We start from the raw sequence: 18,490 nt of genomic DNA on the forward strand, positions 1-18,490 counted from the left end.
AAAAAAAATAAAGATAAAGTTTAAAACACTGATACTCTCCCATTCCAAAATGATTTATTTAATTAACTCCAAGTATCTACAGCCAGGATGTAAGTAGATAATTTTGGCTCGTTTCACCCAGCATCGTTTTTCAATGAATAAACTCCTTTCCATTTACCCATTACTGTCTGGCTCCAAACTCATCGTTCACCTCTGTAATCCCGCACTTAGGAAACTGAGGCGAGAGAACTGCCATGACTGAGGCTAGCCTGGTTTATAAAGTGAACTCCAGGCCCCTGGGCCATACAATAAATGATTTTTCAACAAAGAGAAAAACTAGGGCATGGTTTACACACTTGTAATCTTAGTGCTTGTGGGGACAGAAGAACCAAGAGTTCAAATCATCTTCCCTTACACGAGCTTGTGGCCAGTCTAGCTATGCAACCAATGAAATCAAACCCTCATCTCTTGGGGAGAACCCTCCTGGATTCTCTCGCAAGAAATGCTTCTCCTGAGATCTCAGGATTCAAACATATTTGCTTTGTCTCCCTGATAAATTCTGAGCATATTTCCAGCACAGATAGGTTTTATTTATAACCACCTCCTCAGTGTTTATGGCAGTACTAATAAACACATTAGGCGATCGGTATGAATAAATAAATGGCTGTCTAATTCTCTTGGTAATTTTCTAGCCACATTAAGCTTCTTATTATTATATTTGACTATTGGTACTTGGCATCTAAGTTTCTAGTTGTGGTGTATTCTACAAAAATGAAAGCTGCATTTTATGGATAGCCTCCTAAGATTTCCATTTATATGGAAAACAAGCTAAAATAAATAAAATGACAAAAAAGTCATCTCAGACTAGTGTTAGACACCTGTGTAAAAAAAATATAAAGTGGCCATGTGGATTACATGTTTCAAATTAAGTTGTACCTTGTATTCTTATATTTGCAACTGGCAAAGCTATGTGAACTACTTCTACATATTTTGGAGAAGTGCCTTGCACCAACACAAGCTATTACTGCACCTTTCCCTACGGACCTGCACATCAGTAAGGGTAGCGCTGACACAGCAGCGCATGGAGACTTCTAGCATGGGTGTTAATCTCGTGAACATTAGCACAGGGACAGGAACACAAGCAATGAGTACTAACATAAACATGTCAACAGTAATATGGTTCACCATGTTAGACTAGAAGGCCATCAGCCGAAACATATGGGAAAAGAAGCTAGGTAGTTGTGGCGCACGCCTTTAATTCCAGCTCTCTGGAGGTAGAGGCAGGTGGATCTCTGAGTGTGAGGTCTACAGAGCGAGTTCCAGGACAGCCAGAACTTTTATATGAGAAACCTTGTCTTGAAAAACAATAAAACAAGACAGACCAAAAAATATTTATGTAAGAAAAATAACAACACCTGATATGTTTAAGGAGAAAAATAAATAAAAACTTTGGCATTTCCATGAGTTACTGAAAGGGTCCTGCAAAGTTCCTGTTTATATAAGGGCTACTTCATAATCATTCATCAACATAGCTACTTCTTTTTTTTTTTTTTTTTTTTTTTTGGTTTTTCGAGACAGGGTTTCTCTGTGGTTTTGGAGCCTGTCCTGGAACTAGCTCTTGTAGACCAGGCTGGTCTCAAACTCACAGAGATCTGCCTGCCTCTGCCTCCCGAGTGCTGGGATTAAAGGCGTGAGCCACCACCGCCTGGCTATTTCTTTTATTTAAGAATTTTTTTAAGATTTATTTATTTTAGGTATATGGAGATTTATCTGCATGTATGTGCATGTACACCTACTCGCCAGAAGAGGACATTATAGATGGTTGTCAGTTACCATGTGGGTGCTGGAAATTGGAAGAGCTGCCAAAGCTCTTGACCTCTGAGCCATCTCTCCAGCCTGCCAACAGATCTATTTCTGTTAGAAGGCAAAAAAAGAAAAGAAAAGAAAAAAGAAAGAAAAAAGGCTTTTCTGGAAAAAAATTCTCATTTTCTGTAAATTTTAGAATAAGAGGGCTAAGGCTGGGGACGCAGCTCAGCAATGGAGCACTTGCTCAGCACGCACAAACTACGGAGTTATATCCAGAACTAGGAAAGAAAAAGAAATGAAGTTTTATGCAACAACATGATTAGGAGATAGGGCACCTAAAATACCTGGAACTTTGTAGTCAAGGACAAATAAAAATAGGAATAACCATAATAAAAACACGAGCACAGTTAAAAATCTGTTTTTCTAGCAACATCTTTAAAAACCTTATATTAGGGATGGGGTATGGTGGTGCACATCTTTAATCCCAGCAGCTGAGGGATATAGACGGGACCATTTGTAAAGTGTCTCCATTTTGGTTGAACTGTGACAATTTCTGTAACTGTAATTTGGCTTCTTGAACTAAAGTAACTTGTTTCTTAGCCAGGTGGTGGTGGCACAGGCCTTTAATCCCAGCACTCAGGAGGCGGTGGCAGGTGGATCTCTATGAGTTTGAGGCCAGCCTGGACTACAGAGTGACTTCCAGGACAGCCAGGACTACACAGAGAAACCCTGTCTCAAAACAAAAAACAAAACAAAACAAAAAGGTAATTTGTTTCTATATTCTTTTCTTCCCTGTTCCACACCCTTAGAAGTGCCCAAGGAGGAAAGGTGTTTATTCATCCCCTAAAATTCATGAACTGAGCATAGACTGGTTACCTCGAGCATCCATGAACTGAGGGTCAACACAGAAAACATTTCGGTCTCCTCCAGAACCCTCACCCTGGGAAAACTTTGAAGGGACTCCCTCTGCCATGTGGGCCAGAACGCTCCTTGCACCCTCTGTCATGCTGTCTGTCTGCCTGTCTGTGGTGTTAATATCACATCTAATAAATCCCTTTTAAGAAGGCCAATCCAGCGCAGTATCACCCCTGAACTCCAAACACAAACCCTTTCAGAACTTTGCACTTTCAGCTTTATCAGACAGTTTCACTCAGGAGTATCCCTGTACTTAAAACAGAAGACTTTCTTTACAGGGCACAGTGGCACAGTCTAGTAGGACTTGCTTTAACATACATGTGCTATTGAAACATGGTAGGGGCTAATGGCAAACTTAAAGTTATCTAACTCAATAAGCAACAGGCTGGCAGGGAGCCTCCTCTTATAAACTATATTTTGATTCGCACTCCCTGCCATCTAGGCAGTCCATGACACCCCAACACGGACACTCTTTTGAATTACATTTTGGGAGGGGAGGGTGTTTGAGACGGGGTTTCTCTGTATAGCTCTGGAGCCTGTCCTGTAGCCCTAGAACCCAGAAAGATCCGCTAGGATTAAAGGCGTGCGCCACCACTGCCAGGCCCCTGACTTACATTTTTGTACTTTCTCTTTTTTTCCCCCTAATGTCCCTTTCTCCACTCTCGGGTTATCCTGATTTTTCTATGTGCTATTTTATCTCTATATCCTAAGGCAAAGGGCACGTCATTCTGCTCTCCCACCCTAGGGCTTTACATTCCCGCCAAGATTCTTATTTTTCAGATCTTAGCCAAACTGTCACTTTCTCTAAATCTTCGCTGGTCTCCTGGCAATCCTGGTTCATCGCTCTTCTCTCAGAACCTTTCCCCTTATTAATACGAACATCTGCTGCTTATTAATATTCCTGATTACAGAAAGGTGTTCTGTTTACGTCTTTATTTCGATAATTAAACGCACAGGAAGTACTTTTGAGGAAAAAAAGCGGGAAGCGAAGGGGGGAACGCGACATATTCTTGGGGCAGCCGGTCGGCTAGCCTAGGTGCCACAGCCTAGTTGGCCGAAGCAAAGGTGGCCTCGAACCCGGACCTGAGTTCTGCTCTTCCCAGAGCCGGAGCCAACGCCCGTCAAACCTCCGCCTCGCCGTGCTTGCCAAAGAGGCACCGCGGAGGCACCGGCAAGCGCCACCCCCACGTACCTTGGACACCGAGGAAGTGGCCATAATCCACGGCTCCGTGTGCCTGCGCACTGAACACTTCCGCGCGCCCCTGCGGAAGCACAAGCGACTTCCGGCGCGGAGGCGGGGCGTGCGGAGGCGGGCTTCGGGTCGGCATGGCGTGCGCCTTTCGTAGGTCGATCGCCTGTCAGGTACAGTCGCGAGTGGCGAGCCCACGGGTGCCGGGGCCGCGGGGTGCAGCCTAGGCCGGCTCTGCCTTCTCCCCGAGCAGCGGAGGGGGACGACCCGCGAAAGCACTGGGCGCTTCCCTGTCTTGGCAATCCCGCTCGTCATGCTTTAACCCGGGAGGAGTGGCTGTGGGTCGTGATTAGACCCTGTAGAAATTACTAGTCCTCCTTCGTTTGTAGTCATTATTTGCTTTCATCCAGTAACCCTGTATTATATCTAGTTTCTAAATAAAATATTTTAGAGCGTTGAATAAAGTAGACAAAATAAGGGCCAGGCGTATAAGTGCACTCCTTTAATCCCAGCACCCCGGAGGCAGAGGCAGGAGGGTCTCTGTGAAGTTCGAGGCCAGCCTGGACTGCAAGAGCTAGTTCCAGGACAGCTAGGGCTGTTACACTGAGTAACCCTGCCTTGAAAAACAAAACAAACAAACAAAAAATTCATGCGAAGGGGCTGCGGTGATGGCTGCTTGGGTAAAAGTGCCAGAGTTCGAATTCCCAGAGCCTGTGTAGAAAAACCTGCGTGGCTAAGGGACTTGTACCCCTCATTTGTTCCCAGCAGCCGGTCCTTGAGGTCTGCACAAACTTAGGCTCAGTGTGACTGAGTTGTTTTGGGCAGTTCTGGAGATGTAGCATATGCTTCTTAGACATTAAGCACCGTTTATATCAATGACTTTAATGTCCAATCTGTGTGTCTGTCTGCATTTGTGTGTGTGTTCCTTCATGTGGAGAGGGCAGAGGACGGGTGTGTTTGTATATCTTAGTCACCGAGCACCGTTTTCTGAGACAGGGTTTCTAACTGAACCTGGGGTTTACCCATTCAGCTAGGCTAGGCTGCCTACCCAGGGAGCTCCAGGTGTAATGGTGATTCTGGCCTGAGCTGAATTCATTGTCTGGGACAGGCAAAGAAAGATTTGACTGTCTGGGGAAGACAACAGAAAATATAAGAAAAACGGGAGACAGAGAGAATGAAACAATGCTTTTTTACTGAGGCCGGCTTCTGCCTCGGAAAGGGGAGTGAAGAGAAAGCTAGGGTTGGGGAGTCTGGCTCCATTTATGGGACTGGTGGGGGTGGGGCAGGTTTTATCAGGGTTTCTCCAATGGCTGTGTCCCTCTGGCCCACCAGGGAGATGACCACAGGCTGTTACACACTACTTGCTCAGTTAGGGAAGTGGTCATACTTTGAAGGCCCCTTTCTCCGTCTTTGACTTGCCTTTCCAGCTGTTGTCCGTGACTCTCTGCTGTCCTTTATCCCGGGAAGGCACTGCTAATCGGTGCGCCTTGCAGGTGTTGCTGCTCATAGGAGGGGCTTGGCAGGAACTGTAAGCCCTGAGTTAGCCTCCGCTTTCTTTGTTCTCATCTTTATGTGGCCAGTGTTTAGTTTCACCATGGCAGAAATTAACACCTATCCTAACTACTGTCGTAGCTAATCTACGGCTCTCAACTCTAAAGGGATAAGAGATGGTTAATTCTGGAGCCAAGTTTTAGTAACCGTGGCCTAGGAACAGAACATGGATTTATGGTACACCAATTTCCATAGTTCCAGTATGGAAGCAGTTTAATGGAGTATTTATAATAACAAAAAAGAATGTTATAAATCAAAGCATTTAAGAAATATATTGGTGGAACCATTGGTGAGGTAGGTTACAAGATGGGGTTCACGCTTCTGGAGACCTTGGATGCTGTCTGACAGCACTCTTAGCCCTTCGCTGGGTGGGAGCTAGGGTTCTGTTAATGCACCCTAGAAGGTTTTTGTGTTTGTCAGGAAGTTAGGCCTAGGTAGTGGTCTCCAGATATTAGGTCCAGAGGTGGGCGTGGCCAAGAGGAATTGCGATTAGGCTTCGGAAGTGTAACATTCCAAACTCTGCACAACCAGTGGAGATTTCATCACTTAGCTACTGCCCACACAGCTTCTTTTTGGGAATTCTCCTTGACATTGCCAAGGTGGAGCTGCAGTTTTTCTTGGTTACCTGTACCAGAACTCCTTGTCTGTGGGGCAGTCCGGAGTGGTCTCCTTCCAAAAATAGGTACAATTTAGTTCCTATGCATGGGCAACAGTGTCTTACATATATTCCTCAAGAAAGGCAACTGGCTTGCTGATACTAGCACATAGCCCTGTCCTCCTTTTTTATGCAAAAAAAAAAACCCATGCCGTGTATTTTTATCATATTTCCCCTCCCCCATCCTCCTTATTTGATCTACTTGGTTATTTTATATGCAGCTTTAGGCCCTTTTCTTCCTCATCCCTAATGCCTCATCTCTCCGCAGCGCCAGCCCTGGAAGTTACAGGTCTGTGTTACCAGGCTCAGTTCTTACAAGAGTTAAGTTGGGGTTCCAAGCTCAGCTCCCTGTGCGGTCATGACAACCGCTTTGCCAGTTGAGCCAGCCCCGTTGGTACAATCTTCTGTAAACTCTTCTCCTTCCTTGTTCTTCTCGGTGCAACATCCAGTTCCCAGAAGTCATCTCTCAAACAGATTGCTTACACCGAAGTTAGGAGGCGTGTCTCCACTGCTGCATGGTTGTGGTTTTCTGTCATGATCTCTGCTTGACAAAGTTCTTCCTCTCATACGCCACACACCCTAGGAATAACCAAGTCCCATGTGCCTGTCACAGAATTATTCTGAACATGGAAATGCCTATACCACCAAACAGCATAACCATGAGAGACGTTTCTTACAAACAAAGATGCAACTGTTTCTACTTATTATTTGTGCACTAAGGAGCAATCCTGGGCTTCGTGCATACCAACAGGGCAAGTAGCTGGTGCTTCACCGCTGAGTTAGCCCATGGCCTTTGCTTTGATTTTTATTTTTTGTTTTGTTTCTTTACACCTGCTATTCTGATGGGTAAATCTTTTATGGGGTTCAGGCATGGGGATCAGATTTTTCTCTAATATTTACTTGTTTCTACTAAATGCCATAATTTTTTTTTCTGTTTTGTTCATTGTTATAGTATCAGTGCCTAGAATACTGTCTGGTACACATTAGCTACTCAATAAATATTATTTTAATGGAAAATAGTTTTGGATTCTCAGTGATTCATATCTTTTTTTGTATATTTCTTTAGATTTTTTTAAACTGGCAAACATAAAATTCATTGAAAGACAAGTAGTCCTGCTTGCTATTTAATAGTCAGATCCTTATGTTTTACTCAACCCCTGACACTCCGAAATCTTAACCTCAGTCTGACAGTTTTGTGTTTTCGAGGCTATCAGATAAATTGAATCATTCTGTATACCTCTTTAATATAGGCTTCACATCATGTATTCGAGGTTCATTTATGTTCCGTGTGTTAATGACATTTCTTTTATTGCTAGTAGTAGCCCATTCACTCTGGAATAGATATAGCAACAATTTTATCCTGTTTTGTTCTTTTTTACTTTTAGCTTTCCAGAGTCTTGGCCCTTCCACCAGAAAGCTTGATCAAGTCAATATCTGCAGTTCCAGTTTCAAAAAAAGAGTTAAGTATACTTGCGGTGATCTGAAATTTTACTTATCTCTTCAATTTGCAGAATAAACCTTAAAGTTATGATTCATTATATTCAACTTGTTATAATTGATATTATAAAATTATAGTTCTATTTAGGTATCTATGGTGAATGTGATTATTCCTTTGTTAATTATTCTCATGTTTGGTTTTGCTAACAATTATGTCAGTCTTTAGGAAGGAGATTCTAATTTGTTTAACAATAAGAGAATGACAATATGGTTATATAATCTCAGAGCTTTTGAAGGACTATTGAAACTTGTATAATCATCTGATGCTTGAATACTATTGTACCATGTTTATCTCCCAGTTCGGTTTTTGTTTGAGGTTTTATTTGAAGACTTCCAAGCAATAGAGAACTGTTGTTTAGGGCTATGTAAAATCTATGTTGTTTCCTTATTAGTGTGGTCATCCTACTGTTAACTTACCGTTTTGCTAAAATCTTCAGTGCTTGGATAGAATGTAGTCTACCCATGAGTGTATAGCCTTGGGCTGCAGGGACAAACATGTTCAAAGCAAAGAAATTGCATCTGCACTAACATGAACAAGTTTATTTTTCATATTATCTCAAACAATACACTAATAACAACTACTTCTATAGCATTTACCTTGTAACAAGGATTAGAGGAATATAACGATAATTTACAGTATACAGAGGGTATGTGGAAGATACGTGGAAATCGCACAAACTGTGTGCAAGAGGCCTTGAGCTTCCGCAGATCGTGGATCTCTACAACGTCTTGCAGTCAGTCACCAAAGGAGGGCTGTGCTCTCTCAGTTAGTTCAAGATGCCTGCCACACAGTACATTCCTAGCTCTAAGGGTTTAAAGATGGAGTAGGAAATTCTCAGTGTCACTTTACCCTTTGTTGCCTGAATTTTATTAGAACTTTCACGTGAGGGGGCGAATGTTCTCTTCATGAGGAGGAAGAGAAGGCAAAAACTAAAGAGTGCCTATACAGTTACTATTTTTAGCTTTGAAAAAAATGAAAGTAGGGCTGGATGGAGCAATGCATGCCTTTATTCCCAGCAAACAAGTCAGAGGCAGTTGAATCTCTGTGAGTTCAAGGCCTGACCTACCTAGTGAATTCTAGGACAACCAGAGCTGTTACACAGAGAAACCCTGTCTTGAAGGAAGGAAGGAAGGAAGGAAGGAAGGAAGGAAGGAAGGAAGGAAGGAAGGAAGGAAGGAAGGAAGGAAGGAAGGAAGGAAGGAGAAAGAAAAAAAAGAAGGAGGAGGGAGAAGAAGAAAGACGCCTGTTTGCTAATCATCCCCATCATCGTTCTTTTCTGTGTTCTTAGCAGTAAGTTAATTTTAAGCATTATAATAGACACAGTCTCACAGCACAGGGCTTCCCTGACCCTCTGGTTCTTACAGTCTTTTCGCCCCATCTTCTGCAGTGTTCCCTGAGCCTTAGGTTCGGTAGTATTTTGTAGACATACTGGGCTTGCTGGCATGGACCGCATGGCAACCATCGCTGCTAGACAAAGTTCCAGCAATTCAGCATTGCAGACCACACTTCTCCAACACCTTTTTACTTTAGTGTTTAGTGATTCTCACTATTAATGCCTTTCCCGTTGGAAATTTTGTGCGGGCTTTGGTAAAGGATGAAAATGTGTACAATGGTAGCCTCTCCAAACAAAAATAATTCTGGCTGCTGCAGAACCAACAATTCCATTGTGCCCTCCTAATTAGTTAGAGATTTACTAGACACACCTGATCCCAAGGTGAAACACCTGAGGCTGTTAAGGGCTAGAGTTCAGTTAGTGAGTGTGGAGAAATCGGAATGGTGCAATATAATGGAAAAGAGGACGAGGTCAGGCCTTAGGGGAGCAGTGAGTAAGACTGAAACACAAAGGAACACAGTTCGGGGACAACTCAGTGCTTACCCTCTTTCAGGAATGAAAATTGCTCTCAAATTGTAGGACAGCAGCTGGTCCGCACAAGTCCTTCCCCAAGGACAGGCATTTGAATAAGGCCTCCACCCTCACAGGGCTTGAGCAAGTTCCTGCTTGCTAAAGCAGTCGTTCTCCTTATCTCTGGAAGAGGAACTCCAGCCCCTTTAATTAGCTGTGGCTGGTGCCTATTACCAAGGTCAGGGCTAGAGTCCTCAACCCCTGATCTCCAGCCACACCCCACCTCACAAGTCCCTTCTGTCCCATTTAAATCTCTGTGCAGCCGAGTATGCAGTCTTTTTTTTTTTATCCCATTAAATGCACTGGCAGCCATCCTGATTGACCCTGATTGTGTTGTCCCCCACCCACCCCCACATCTCATTGGGACCTTAACCCATGCTGAAACAGGTCTCCAGCAGGCTGCATATATTTTGATAATATTCTTTCTCCTACCCAGCTCCTCCCAAGTCCTTCCCATTTCCCTATGTTATGCCCAAGTTTCAGGTCCTCACACCTACTAGCCCAATTTCATATTATTTCCCATCTGTCTTTAAAAAAAATAAATACAAAAAGCAAACCAAAAATCAAACAAAAAAGTCTAATAAGACTTAAGTACCAAAAGGAAATTAAAAGCTTACAAAAAATCAGAGTCCGTTTTGCGTTGGCAAACTACTCCTGGCCTCCTCCGTAGTGTGGTTGACGTGTCTAGGGACATCCCATTGGGAAATTACCCAGCAGGTGAGATTACTTGGTGTGAGTGAGCAGGCATTTCAAGCTGCATGATGAGTGACAAGAAAGAAGTCACCTGTATCCTTCCAGAATATATTCCTTTAAGTGAGTGGCGTGGGCTGGACAAACCATGATAGAACTCACTTAACTCTCTTCCGTTTCTCTGTTGAACATCAGAAGATGTCAGAACCTGCAGTTCTGCAGTTATTTGTATATTAATAATGTCTAACTTAAATTATCACATCTACAAAAAATTCTATAGAGACAATATGATGAGCCACTTTTTTGTTTGTTTGTTGAGGGGGGTTGTTTTGTTTTGGGTTGGTTTTTAATTTTCGAGACAGGGTTTCTCTGTGTAACAGCCCTAGCTGTCCTGGAACTAGTTTTTGCAGACCAGACTGTTCTCAGACTCACAGAGATCCGCCTGCCCCTGCCTCACGAGCGCTGGGATTGAAGGCGTTCGCAGCCACCTGTCCAGATGAGCCACTTTCAGTGTGGTAACCATCTAAACTGTCAAGCCTTTGTTCCAAATTCAAGTCCTCTCTGTGTCTCTCTCTCTCTCTCTCTCTCTCTCTCTCTCTCTCTCTCTCTCTCTCTCTCTCTCGGCTTATACCGTAGGGGTAGTTGATTTTGTTTTGTTTTTTTGTTTTTCTCAATGGACTGCAAATACTGTTGTGTCTGGATATATTTCTTTGATTCTGTTACCCTCCTTACTTGCAAATAGCTTCTCTAGTCATGTAACTGACTGTTCCTTTAGCTGGTGCCACTGAAGCTTTTAATAGTTTAGTGAAAAGTACCAATAGCTGTGTCTATGGCTTAGTGAACAACTCAGTGTTATAAATAACATTTTAGTCATGCTGAAACTGTTGGGTCTGGGGAGGGGGTCGCACAAAGATGGGGGACAGACCACGAGAGTCTGTTAAGCCAGAAGCAAATTTAAAAAAAAAAAATTGGTCAGGCGGTGGTGACGCACGCCTTTAATCCCCAGCAGTAGGGAGGCAGAGGCAGGAGGATCTCTGTGAGTTCGAGGCCAGCCTGGGCTATAAGAGCGAAATCCTGTCTCAAAACAAAACAAAACAAAAATCTCCACAGGGCACAAAAAGCTAGCGTAGACCACAGCCAGAGATGGACTTGTAAGGTTGTGGCAAAGGAAGGTTTCTGAACTCCCCCTTTTATAGCAAGCATTAGACAATAACAAAAGAATTTTTATAACCTTAAGGTAAAACTCAGATACAAACTGCCCTTCTTTGCAGTTTTCATTAACAGAGTTTCTAGTTAGGCTAGTGTTTGGGTTTTAGGTCTTTGTTTCTCCCTGGCACTCCCAATGATGTTTACCGAAGCTCTGTACTCCCTCAGCCAATTCCCATAGCAGGGACAATGCATAACCGAAAAGTCATGTACATCCCATCATTTAAAAGTTAACTCAGCTCAGATCAGTTGCTGGTCATGAGTGGCTGGGGGGTTATCTAAAAGCTGGCCCTCAGTTTGCAGACAGCTATCATTTGTAAAGTAACCACTGTTAATAGTTAATCCTTAAGCTGATGAGAAATATGCTGACAGCCTGATCTCATTCTCCCACTTCTTTATTTCTACATCTTTATTTCTGGAATCTATATTTCTATATTCTTATTCTTGAACTCTTCAAAACTTAAATTACAACCATTAAGAAAAAACATTTTTGCTCTTGTTATTTAGACAGTTATAAAGAAGCACTTAGTAGGAGACGCAGCTTTATAACGGATGTCAAGCAACTCAGTCTTTTCTGAAGCTGCTTCCTAGTTGCATTTAACTTGCCAGATATCTGTCTGTTTCAGGTAATATGCAAGAATTGTATAAAATAACCAAGATTTTAAAAGTTATAAGTAAAGACAAAGTTTTGTATTTCTTGACTTTCAGTTTTGAAGGTTTTCATAATCCAGTGATGACTCTTCTCTAGACAAGTGATGTTTTTCTAACAGCTCTTTCCCATTTCAATGTTCATCTTCAGAGAAGTGGCAGACTTCCAGCTTTCTGTGGATTCCTTGCTAGAAGACAACAGTCCGCAGTCACAGCTCGATGCTCAAGATCAAGCCAGGAGCCTGGCAGAGAAGGTATTTCACCTCTGTGTTGTACCGGACTGAGCACGGAGGAGAGCACAGCTCACAGGCTGCGGCCTCACGTTTCTCTGTTCAGGGCAGCTTGCAGGACCGTTCCGTTCATTTTAGCTGGGAGGTTTCCGTGATCTTTCACATCAGCTGTAAAGTATCATCCCTTTGGTTGTAGTTTCTTTCTGTTGTGATAAGCATGACCAGAAATGACTTGGGGAGGAAAGGCCTTATTTGCCTAGGTAACAGCCCATCATTGAAGAAACTCAAGACAGAACCTTATGCAGGAACTGATGCAGATGCCAGGAAGGAATGCTGCTTGCTGTTTTGCTCTCTGGCTCTTGATTAGCTTGCCGGTTTATACAACTGAGGCCCATTTACCCAGGGATGGTACCACCTCCAGTGGGCTAGACCCTCCCACAACAGTCACCAGTCAAGAAAATTTCTCATGTACACCCTGGGGCAATCTGGACAATCTGATTGAGCCCATTCAGTGAGGTTCCTTTCTCCCAGGTGAGATATCAGGTTGACAATGAAAACTGATTAGTACACTCCTGAGCTAACATTGTTTAGCTGGTGTTTTGCTTTGTTTTGTTTTTTGTTAGCCACAGGGCTGAAGTTTTAATTTATAATTTATAGATTGAAACTTTTTAAACTTTTTTAAAAAAGATTTATTTAGTATGTATAGAGTGTTCTCCCTGCATGTAACCTGCTGGCCACAAGAGGGCACCAGATGTCATTATAGATGATTGTGAGCCACCATGCTGGGAATTGAACTCAGAACCTCTGGAAGATCAGCCAGTGCTCTTAGCCACTCAGATTTCTCTCCAGTCCTGAAACTGTAAAAACTTTTAAAGGCAGATTTATTTATTCCCCTGCAACTGGAGTGACAAACAATTGTGAATACGAGGACTAGAACCCAGGTCCTCTCAAGAGCATCCACTGAGTGCTCTTAACATCTGACAGTCTCCCCAGCCCCCTAGATAAGTGTTTGAATGTAGAAAAACAAACTTGATATATTAGAGCAGTAGGTTGCAATTCTTTGAAATGAGCTTCTGAGAAGAGCAGTAAAAGTGTGAGAAGAAATGATGTCTGTGGAGTGAATGGGATGATCGCAGAGAAGTTGTAGTTGGATGATTTCATAAACTCTGTATTTCTAAGTCCTTTATCGTGGGTCTAGTAAAACAGAGGAATTGGAAAGGTTGTAGTGAATGACCAAATCTAAACTGTTAGCTTCAGATCTTTACACAAAGCATGTTGGGAAAGCTTTCGTTTGTTCCTAAGTTTTTAATAGGGACATATGTTGCTCAAAGATGATGTCAAGGAACTCTTAAAAAAAAAAAAAAAAAAAAAACTGAACCAGTGAAAATCACTATTGGAAAAAATATATAACTAAAAATGACGGTGAAAGGAGCTTTGGTAACAGAATAATAGTTATTTGGTAACAAGGTCACTTCTGTTCTTTTATTAATATGGATAATACCTGATATTAAGTTCTGATACCAGGAGTAGAATTAATCTATCTTTTAAATTTCAGAAATAAAGACTGATTGCTCTTCAGTGACAGCAGGCATCTTTAGTGCCATAAGTCTATCAGAGGGTTTAAATGGACACATGCAGGAAAAGTAGACTCTGTAAGAGGCTTCATTCTGTGCTTGTGCAAGTGTGTTGGCAGTAGGTCCGGCACGATGTCCTGTTTGTGCGTTAGCAGTAGGTCCCGACATGATGTCCCGTTTGTGGCTGAGTTGAAAGATAAGTTAGTGTTCACTGTATGATAGACGGAGAAATTTGAGGTAAAGGAAAGAGAAAAGGGAACGGGGAGACTGAATAGCATTCTAGTGAGGAAAAAGAAAATGTGTTTGTATAAATAGGATTTCGGAACAGAAGACCTTGGCTAAGACCCTGGTCTGGCTGTAATGCCTGAGAACTGATTCACCTGCTGTCTTGTAAACCATGTTGATGGTGTCAGAGCTACCGATCTCATTAGGTCTGTTCTACAATATAATCTGCTTTACATGGTTTGTTATTTTTCAGCTTAAATGTGATTCGGTGGTGACTGCCATCAGTGCTGGTCCAGGAACGCTGAATTTCAAAATAAACAGAGAATTACTAACAAAGGTAAGAGTGGATTATAGTCTGGTCTTTGTGCTTTCACGTAGTTTAGCCACACTGCTTGCCCAGCTCTCAGACGCCAGCTCAGAACCTGTGCACAGGATTCCTCAGTCTGCAGTGCAGTAGAAGTTAATCTTTCTTCCTCCCTCTTTTTTTTTGGGGGGGGGGATGGTATTTCCAGTGTTTAAATCCAGGGCTTTTCATATGCTTAAGCAAGCACTTTACCACTTAGTCACAGTTGCTCCCTAGCCCGTGACAGTCGCTCACTGATGTTCTCACTGTGGGCTGTCTTAGCACTGTTCATCTCTTCTTGCAGAAAGCACCTTGCTATTTTACATTCCATCTTTTCTTCTTTGTTTGGTTTTTCAAAACAGGGTTTCTCTGAGTAGCAATTCTAGCTGTCCTGAAACTCACTCTGTAGACCAGACTGTCCTCGAATGCACAGAGATCCTCCTGCCTCTGCCTCTGCCTCCTGGGTGCTCAGGTTAAAGGTGCACCTCACATTCCATTTCTTTGTCTGGTGCCGCTTGTCAACTCTTAATTCACTTTGGGGTTTAGCGTCTGTCTTTCCCACTGTCCTGTTTCTGTGTTTTGCCGTAATGCCTGGTGCATCATAGATTCTAGATAAATACTGTTTGTTGATAAATGCGCTCTGTAGTGAAAGTGTGTTGGTTTCTACTCCCTGCTATTCTACAGTCCGTTGGAAACGTAAGGCTTAAACTGGAGAAACCATGGGATAGCTTTTTCTTTTAATAAAACAGTAAGTAGTAAAGTTAAAATGTTTTAAATACAGTAAGAATAAAAAAATTCAGATGCTGGAGTCGGGATGGGCCAGAGGTGTTGGAGAAACCTTGCAAAGGAACTGACTCTCTCCCAAGCTAGTACGTTGGAGAACAGGTGACCCTGGATACGTGATTACATGAAAGCTTTAAGTCAAGATCATCTTGATCAAACACGTGCAGTCTCTAATTAACATAGTCACTTGATTGGGAGAATTTCTGCTGTTTGACTTCTTATCTCCTGTATCCCAGGCTGGTCTTGAACTGGATGTGTAGCCAGTGATGACCTTGAACGTCTGATCTTCTTGCTTCCACCTCCTGAGTGTCCCGTTTTTAGGCCTGAGCCAGCACACCAGGATTATACAGTGCTAGGGTTGAAACACAGAGATTTGTACAGGCAAGGAAACTGCTGTTATCAACTGAGCTGTTATGATCTTAGGAAAATTAACCTCCTTGCCTTGCCTTCCTTGTTTGTGAGCATAGTACTCATCTCTGAAGCCGTATGAAGATTAACTGAGTTAATACATGTAAAATCCTCATCCCAGTCTTTGTAACATCATCTGTACTCAGTAACTGATCAGATACTGCTTCTGGCTGTGCTATTACTATTTCCGTGGGACTTTTGGCAGTTAACCTTATCTCATGAAGCTTCAATGTCCTGATCTGTAGGTATTATTCGTAGTTACTGTAATAATGAATAGATGAGATTTATGGGCCCTGAGTAGCCCCTTCATTATTAGCTCACGTTGTAAGTGCTCTCAGAGAAACTGGCAACAAGTGCTGTTGGTTCCAGAGCTGGTGCTGCTGACAGTGCTGTAAAATTCTGGGCTCTGAAGTTGAGTGAAGAAGTTAGCAACATTTAATCTCCAGGGACGCAGTAGGTAAGGACATTCTTTCCACCACTAAACCCCACCCTTCTGTTCTTCAGGCGGTGCTGCAGCAAGTAACTGAAGACGGCTCAAAGTATGGATTAAAAAGTGAGCTTTTCTCGGATCTGCCCCTGAAGAGGATTGTGGTGGAATTCAGGTGAGTACTCTTCAGTTATGTGTTGATGAGCCAGCTGATGGGGCAGAGAGGCTCATACCTCGGGGTCGAGTTTTCTTTCCACGGCAGTGGAAAGTTGAGAGTCCGTGACATTGTGTTACTTTGTAAGGATCACAGTCAATCAGCCATTAAACCAGGAATAAAAAGGATAAAATTAGATGTTTACGTATCCAGTCTGTTTCTCCTTTCCTTGTTTTAAGCAGGATCTCCACATTGGCCTTGAACTGGATGGGTAGCCAATGACCACCTCCTGCAAAATTTCCAAATAGCAACACCAGCTTGGGACCAAGGAATCAGTTTGAGCCTATGGGGGACATTTCTTATTCAAATCACAACACTCTCTTTAAAAAAAAAAAATCGTGTCCTCATAAGATTTAGGAGATTACATTAAATAGTTTACAAAAGTAAGGTATCCAATTGTAATTCCATTGTGGTTATTTTGGTTGCCAAAGGAATTGAATTTGCCTTTCCGTCTTATAGGATTCTTTTCTTAGTAGGGAATTAGTTCCAGAAAATGTCAGATTAATGATTTCAAGGAACATTTTGTCAGTTTGTCGGTCCTGTCAGTAAACACCATTCCCTGCTGAGCCATCTCTCCAGCACTTTCTTCCTTGTCTCAAAATAGTTTCATACGTGTGCCATTTCTGAGTGTTGCACTACTTTATCGATCACAGGATCAATGATTATTGGTTAATGATAGGTTTGATTCTTTCCAAATTCTAATTTATCCTTACTGTTAATTCTGATGTCTAACCTACCTCCTGAATTGTCAAAAGCCCTGCTCCCTAATTTTGTCACCCCAAATAAGCATTATTATCTAGTTCATGTTCAAAATTTTTGTTATTGGAATAAGAAAATATTCTTGCAATTTTTGCAGTTCACCTAATGTTGCAAAAAAATTTCATGTTGGCCATTTGCGCTCCACCATCATAGGTAAGTGTTCCCTTTAACAGACAGTACTAAACGTGTCTAGGAGACATACATGATAATGCAATGTAATGGTTCAGAGTTAAGTGAAAAAGGAGGAAAAGGCCCCCACAATGTAGATCACATGAGCATGATGCTGAGTAAATGTTGCACTACATTGAAAAATTGGTTTACAGGTTAAAAACCAAAATTTATTTCAAAAGGTAAAGGCTGAAGTCAGTTTTCATTGGTGTGTGTGTTATGATTGTAACTTAGACATACAGAAAACTGAAAGAGGCAAAAATAAAAAATAGTCACAAAATATTTCTGTGGGTTGGCAGAAATCTTTCACATTTTTTGTTCCTGCTACTGTAATTTTCAAGACTGGAAACTAAAGTTTTTAATAGAAATTATTTACTTTAGGAATACTGGAACTACTTTATAGTTATAAAGCTTTCATATATAATATGCTTTTTGAAGTGTGTGCGCACTTGCGTATATGGGTGTGGGAACTGCCTACAGAGTCCAGAAGAGGGTGTCAGGTGTTCTGGTTGTGATTCACCTAACACGAGTGTGGAGAACTGAACTCTAGTGCTGACTAGAGCAGCCAGCATAGCAAACACTCTTTAACCACTGAGCCCTCTCAAGTCCTGCCCTCTGTTTATTTAAAATACTTTGCAGTACTGCAATTCAAAACTCAATTTAGGATTGTGCAATATTAGAATTGGAGTTATTCCAGGTTAGAAATCTATGATGTGTACTCGAGAGTAAGCCGTTTAGATGCTACTGTGATATATTTCAAAATTGGAAAATTGTATGAGTGGCAGATTATTGTTGAAATAAGAAAGCTTTCATGGTTAGAAAGTCCTTGAGCAGTATTTTATGGGGAAAAAATAACAGGACGTAACCAAAAGTATCTAGGAAATCTGTCGTATAACAAAATCTACATTAAATGGAGTCAAAAAAGAGTAAATGGGTAAGTAGGCTATGATAAAGTAATCACTTTATCAGGAAGAAAGAATATTTATTGAAATTTAGTGAACTAAGTGTTTAAATGTGCTACCTCATTGGTCTGTGCAGTACAGAGTCTAGAAAATAACCTTCAATAGCCATAGTTTTAGTTTTTGAATGAATATCTATTTATTAAGTATATAGCAAGTAAAAGAGTAAACAGCAAGTCAGAGAGAGAGAAAAGTAGGTGGGGAGATGGAGAAAAAAAGCAGAAAACCAAAATAATGGTCCAATCAGGTGCTCAAAACATTTGGCAGAAACCAACTGGGAAATCCTTTTAAGACAGCCAGCTAGTAGAGTTCCCCGTTGAGCAAGCTTCCTCAGGTGAGACTTCCAAGTGTAAGAACAAG

At 42.0% G+C, this 18,490-nt stretch overlaps 2 protein-coding genes across 4 annotated transcripts in view; one reads left to right on the forward strand and one right to left on the reverse strand.

Annotated features, from left to right (window-relative positions):
- Orc3 (origin recognition complex subunit 3) overlaps positions 1-3,949 on the reverse strand; it is a 45,894-nt gene extending 41,945 nt beyond the window's left edge. Inside the window, exon 1 of the mRNA XM_050145505.1 lies at positions 3,893-3,949. Coding sequence (XP_050001462.1) covers positions 3,893-3,916 — 24 coding nt within the window. The 5' untranslated portion in view covers positions 3,917-3,949. The remainder of the gene's footprint in view (positions 1-3,892) is intronic.
- Positions 3,927-18,490, forward strand: part of Rars2 (arginyl-tRNA synthetase 2, mitochondrial) — a 54,088-nt gene continuing 39,524 nt past the window's right edge. For all 3 annotated transcript variants that reach the window (XM_050145506.1, XM_050145507.1, XM_050145509.1), the window contains exons 1-6: positions 3,927-4,062; positions 7,481-7,554; positions 12,192-12,294; positions 14,323-14,406; positions 16,108-16,205; positions 17,101-17,156. In XM_050145506.1, coding sequence (XP_050001463.1) covers positions 4,027-4,062; positions 7,481-7,554; positions 12,192-12,294; positions 14,323-14,406; positions 16,108-16,205; positions 17,101-17,156 — 451 coding nt within the window. In that variant the 5' untranslated portion in view covers positions 3,927-4,026. The remainder of the gene's footprint in view (positions 4,063-7,480; positions 7,555-12,191; positions 12,295-14,322; positions 14,407-16,107; positions 16,206-17,100; positions 17,157-18,490) is intronic.

The sequence above is a fragment of the Alexandromys fortis genome, unplaced genomic scaffold (assembly GCF_014885135.2).
Source record: "Alexandromys fortis isolate MF-2015 unplaced genomic scaffold, M_Fortis_MF-2015_v1.1 scaffold_2_26212498_36691700, whole genome shotgun sequence".
Classification (NCBI taxonomy): domain Eukaryota; kingdom Metazoa; phylum Chordata; class Mammalia; order Rodentia; family Cricetidae; genus Alexandromys; species Alexandromys fortis.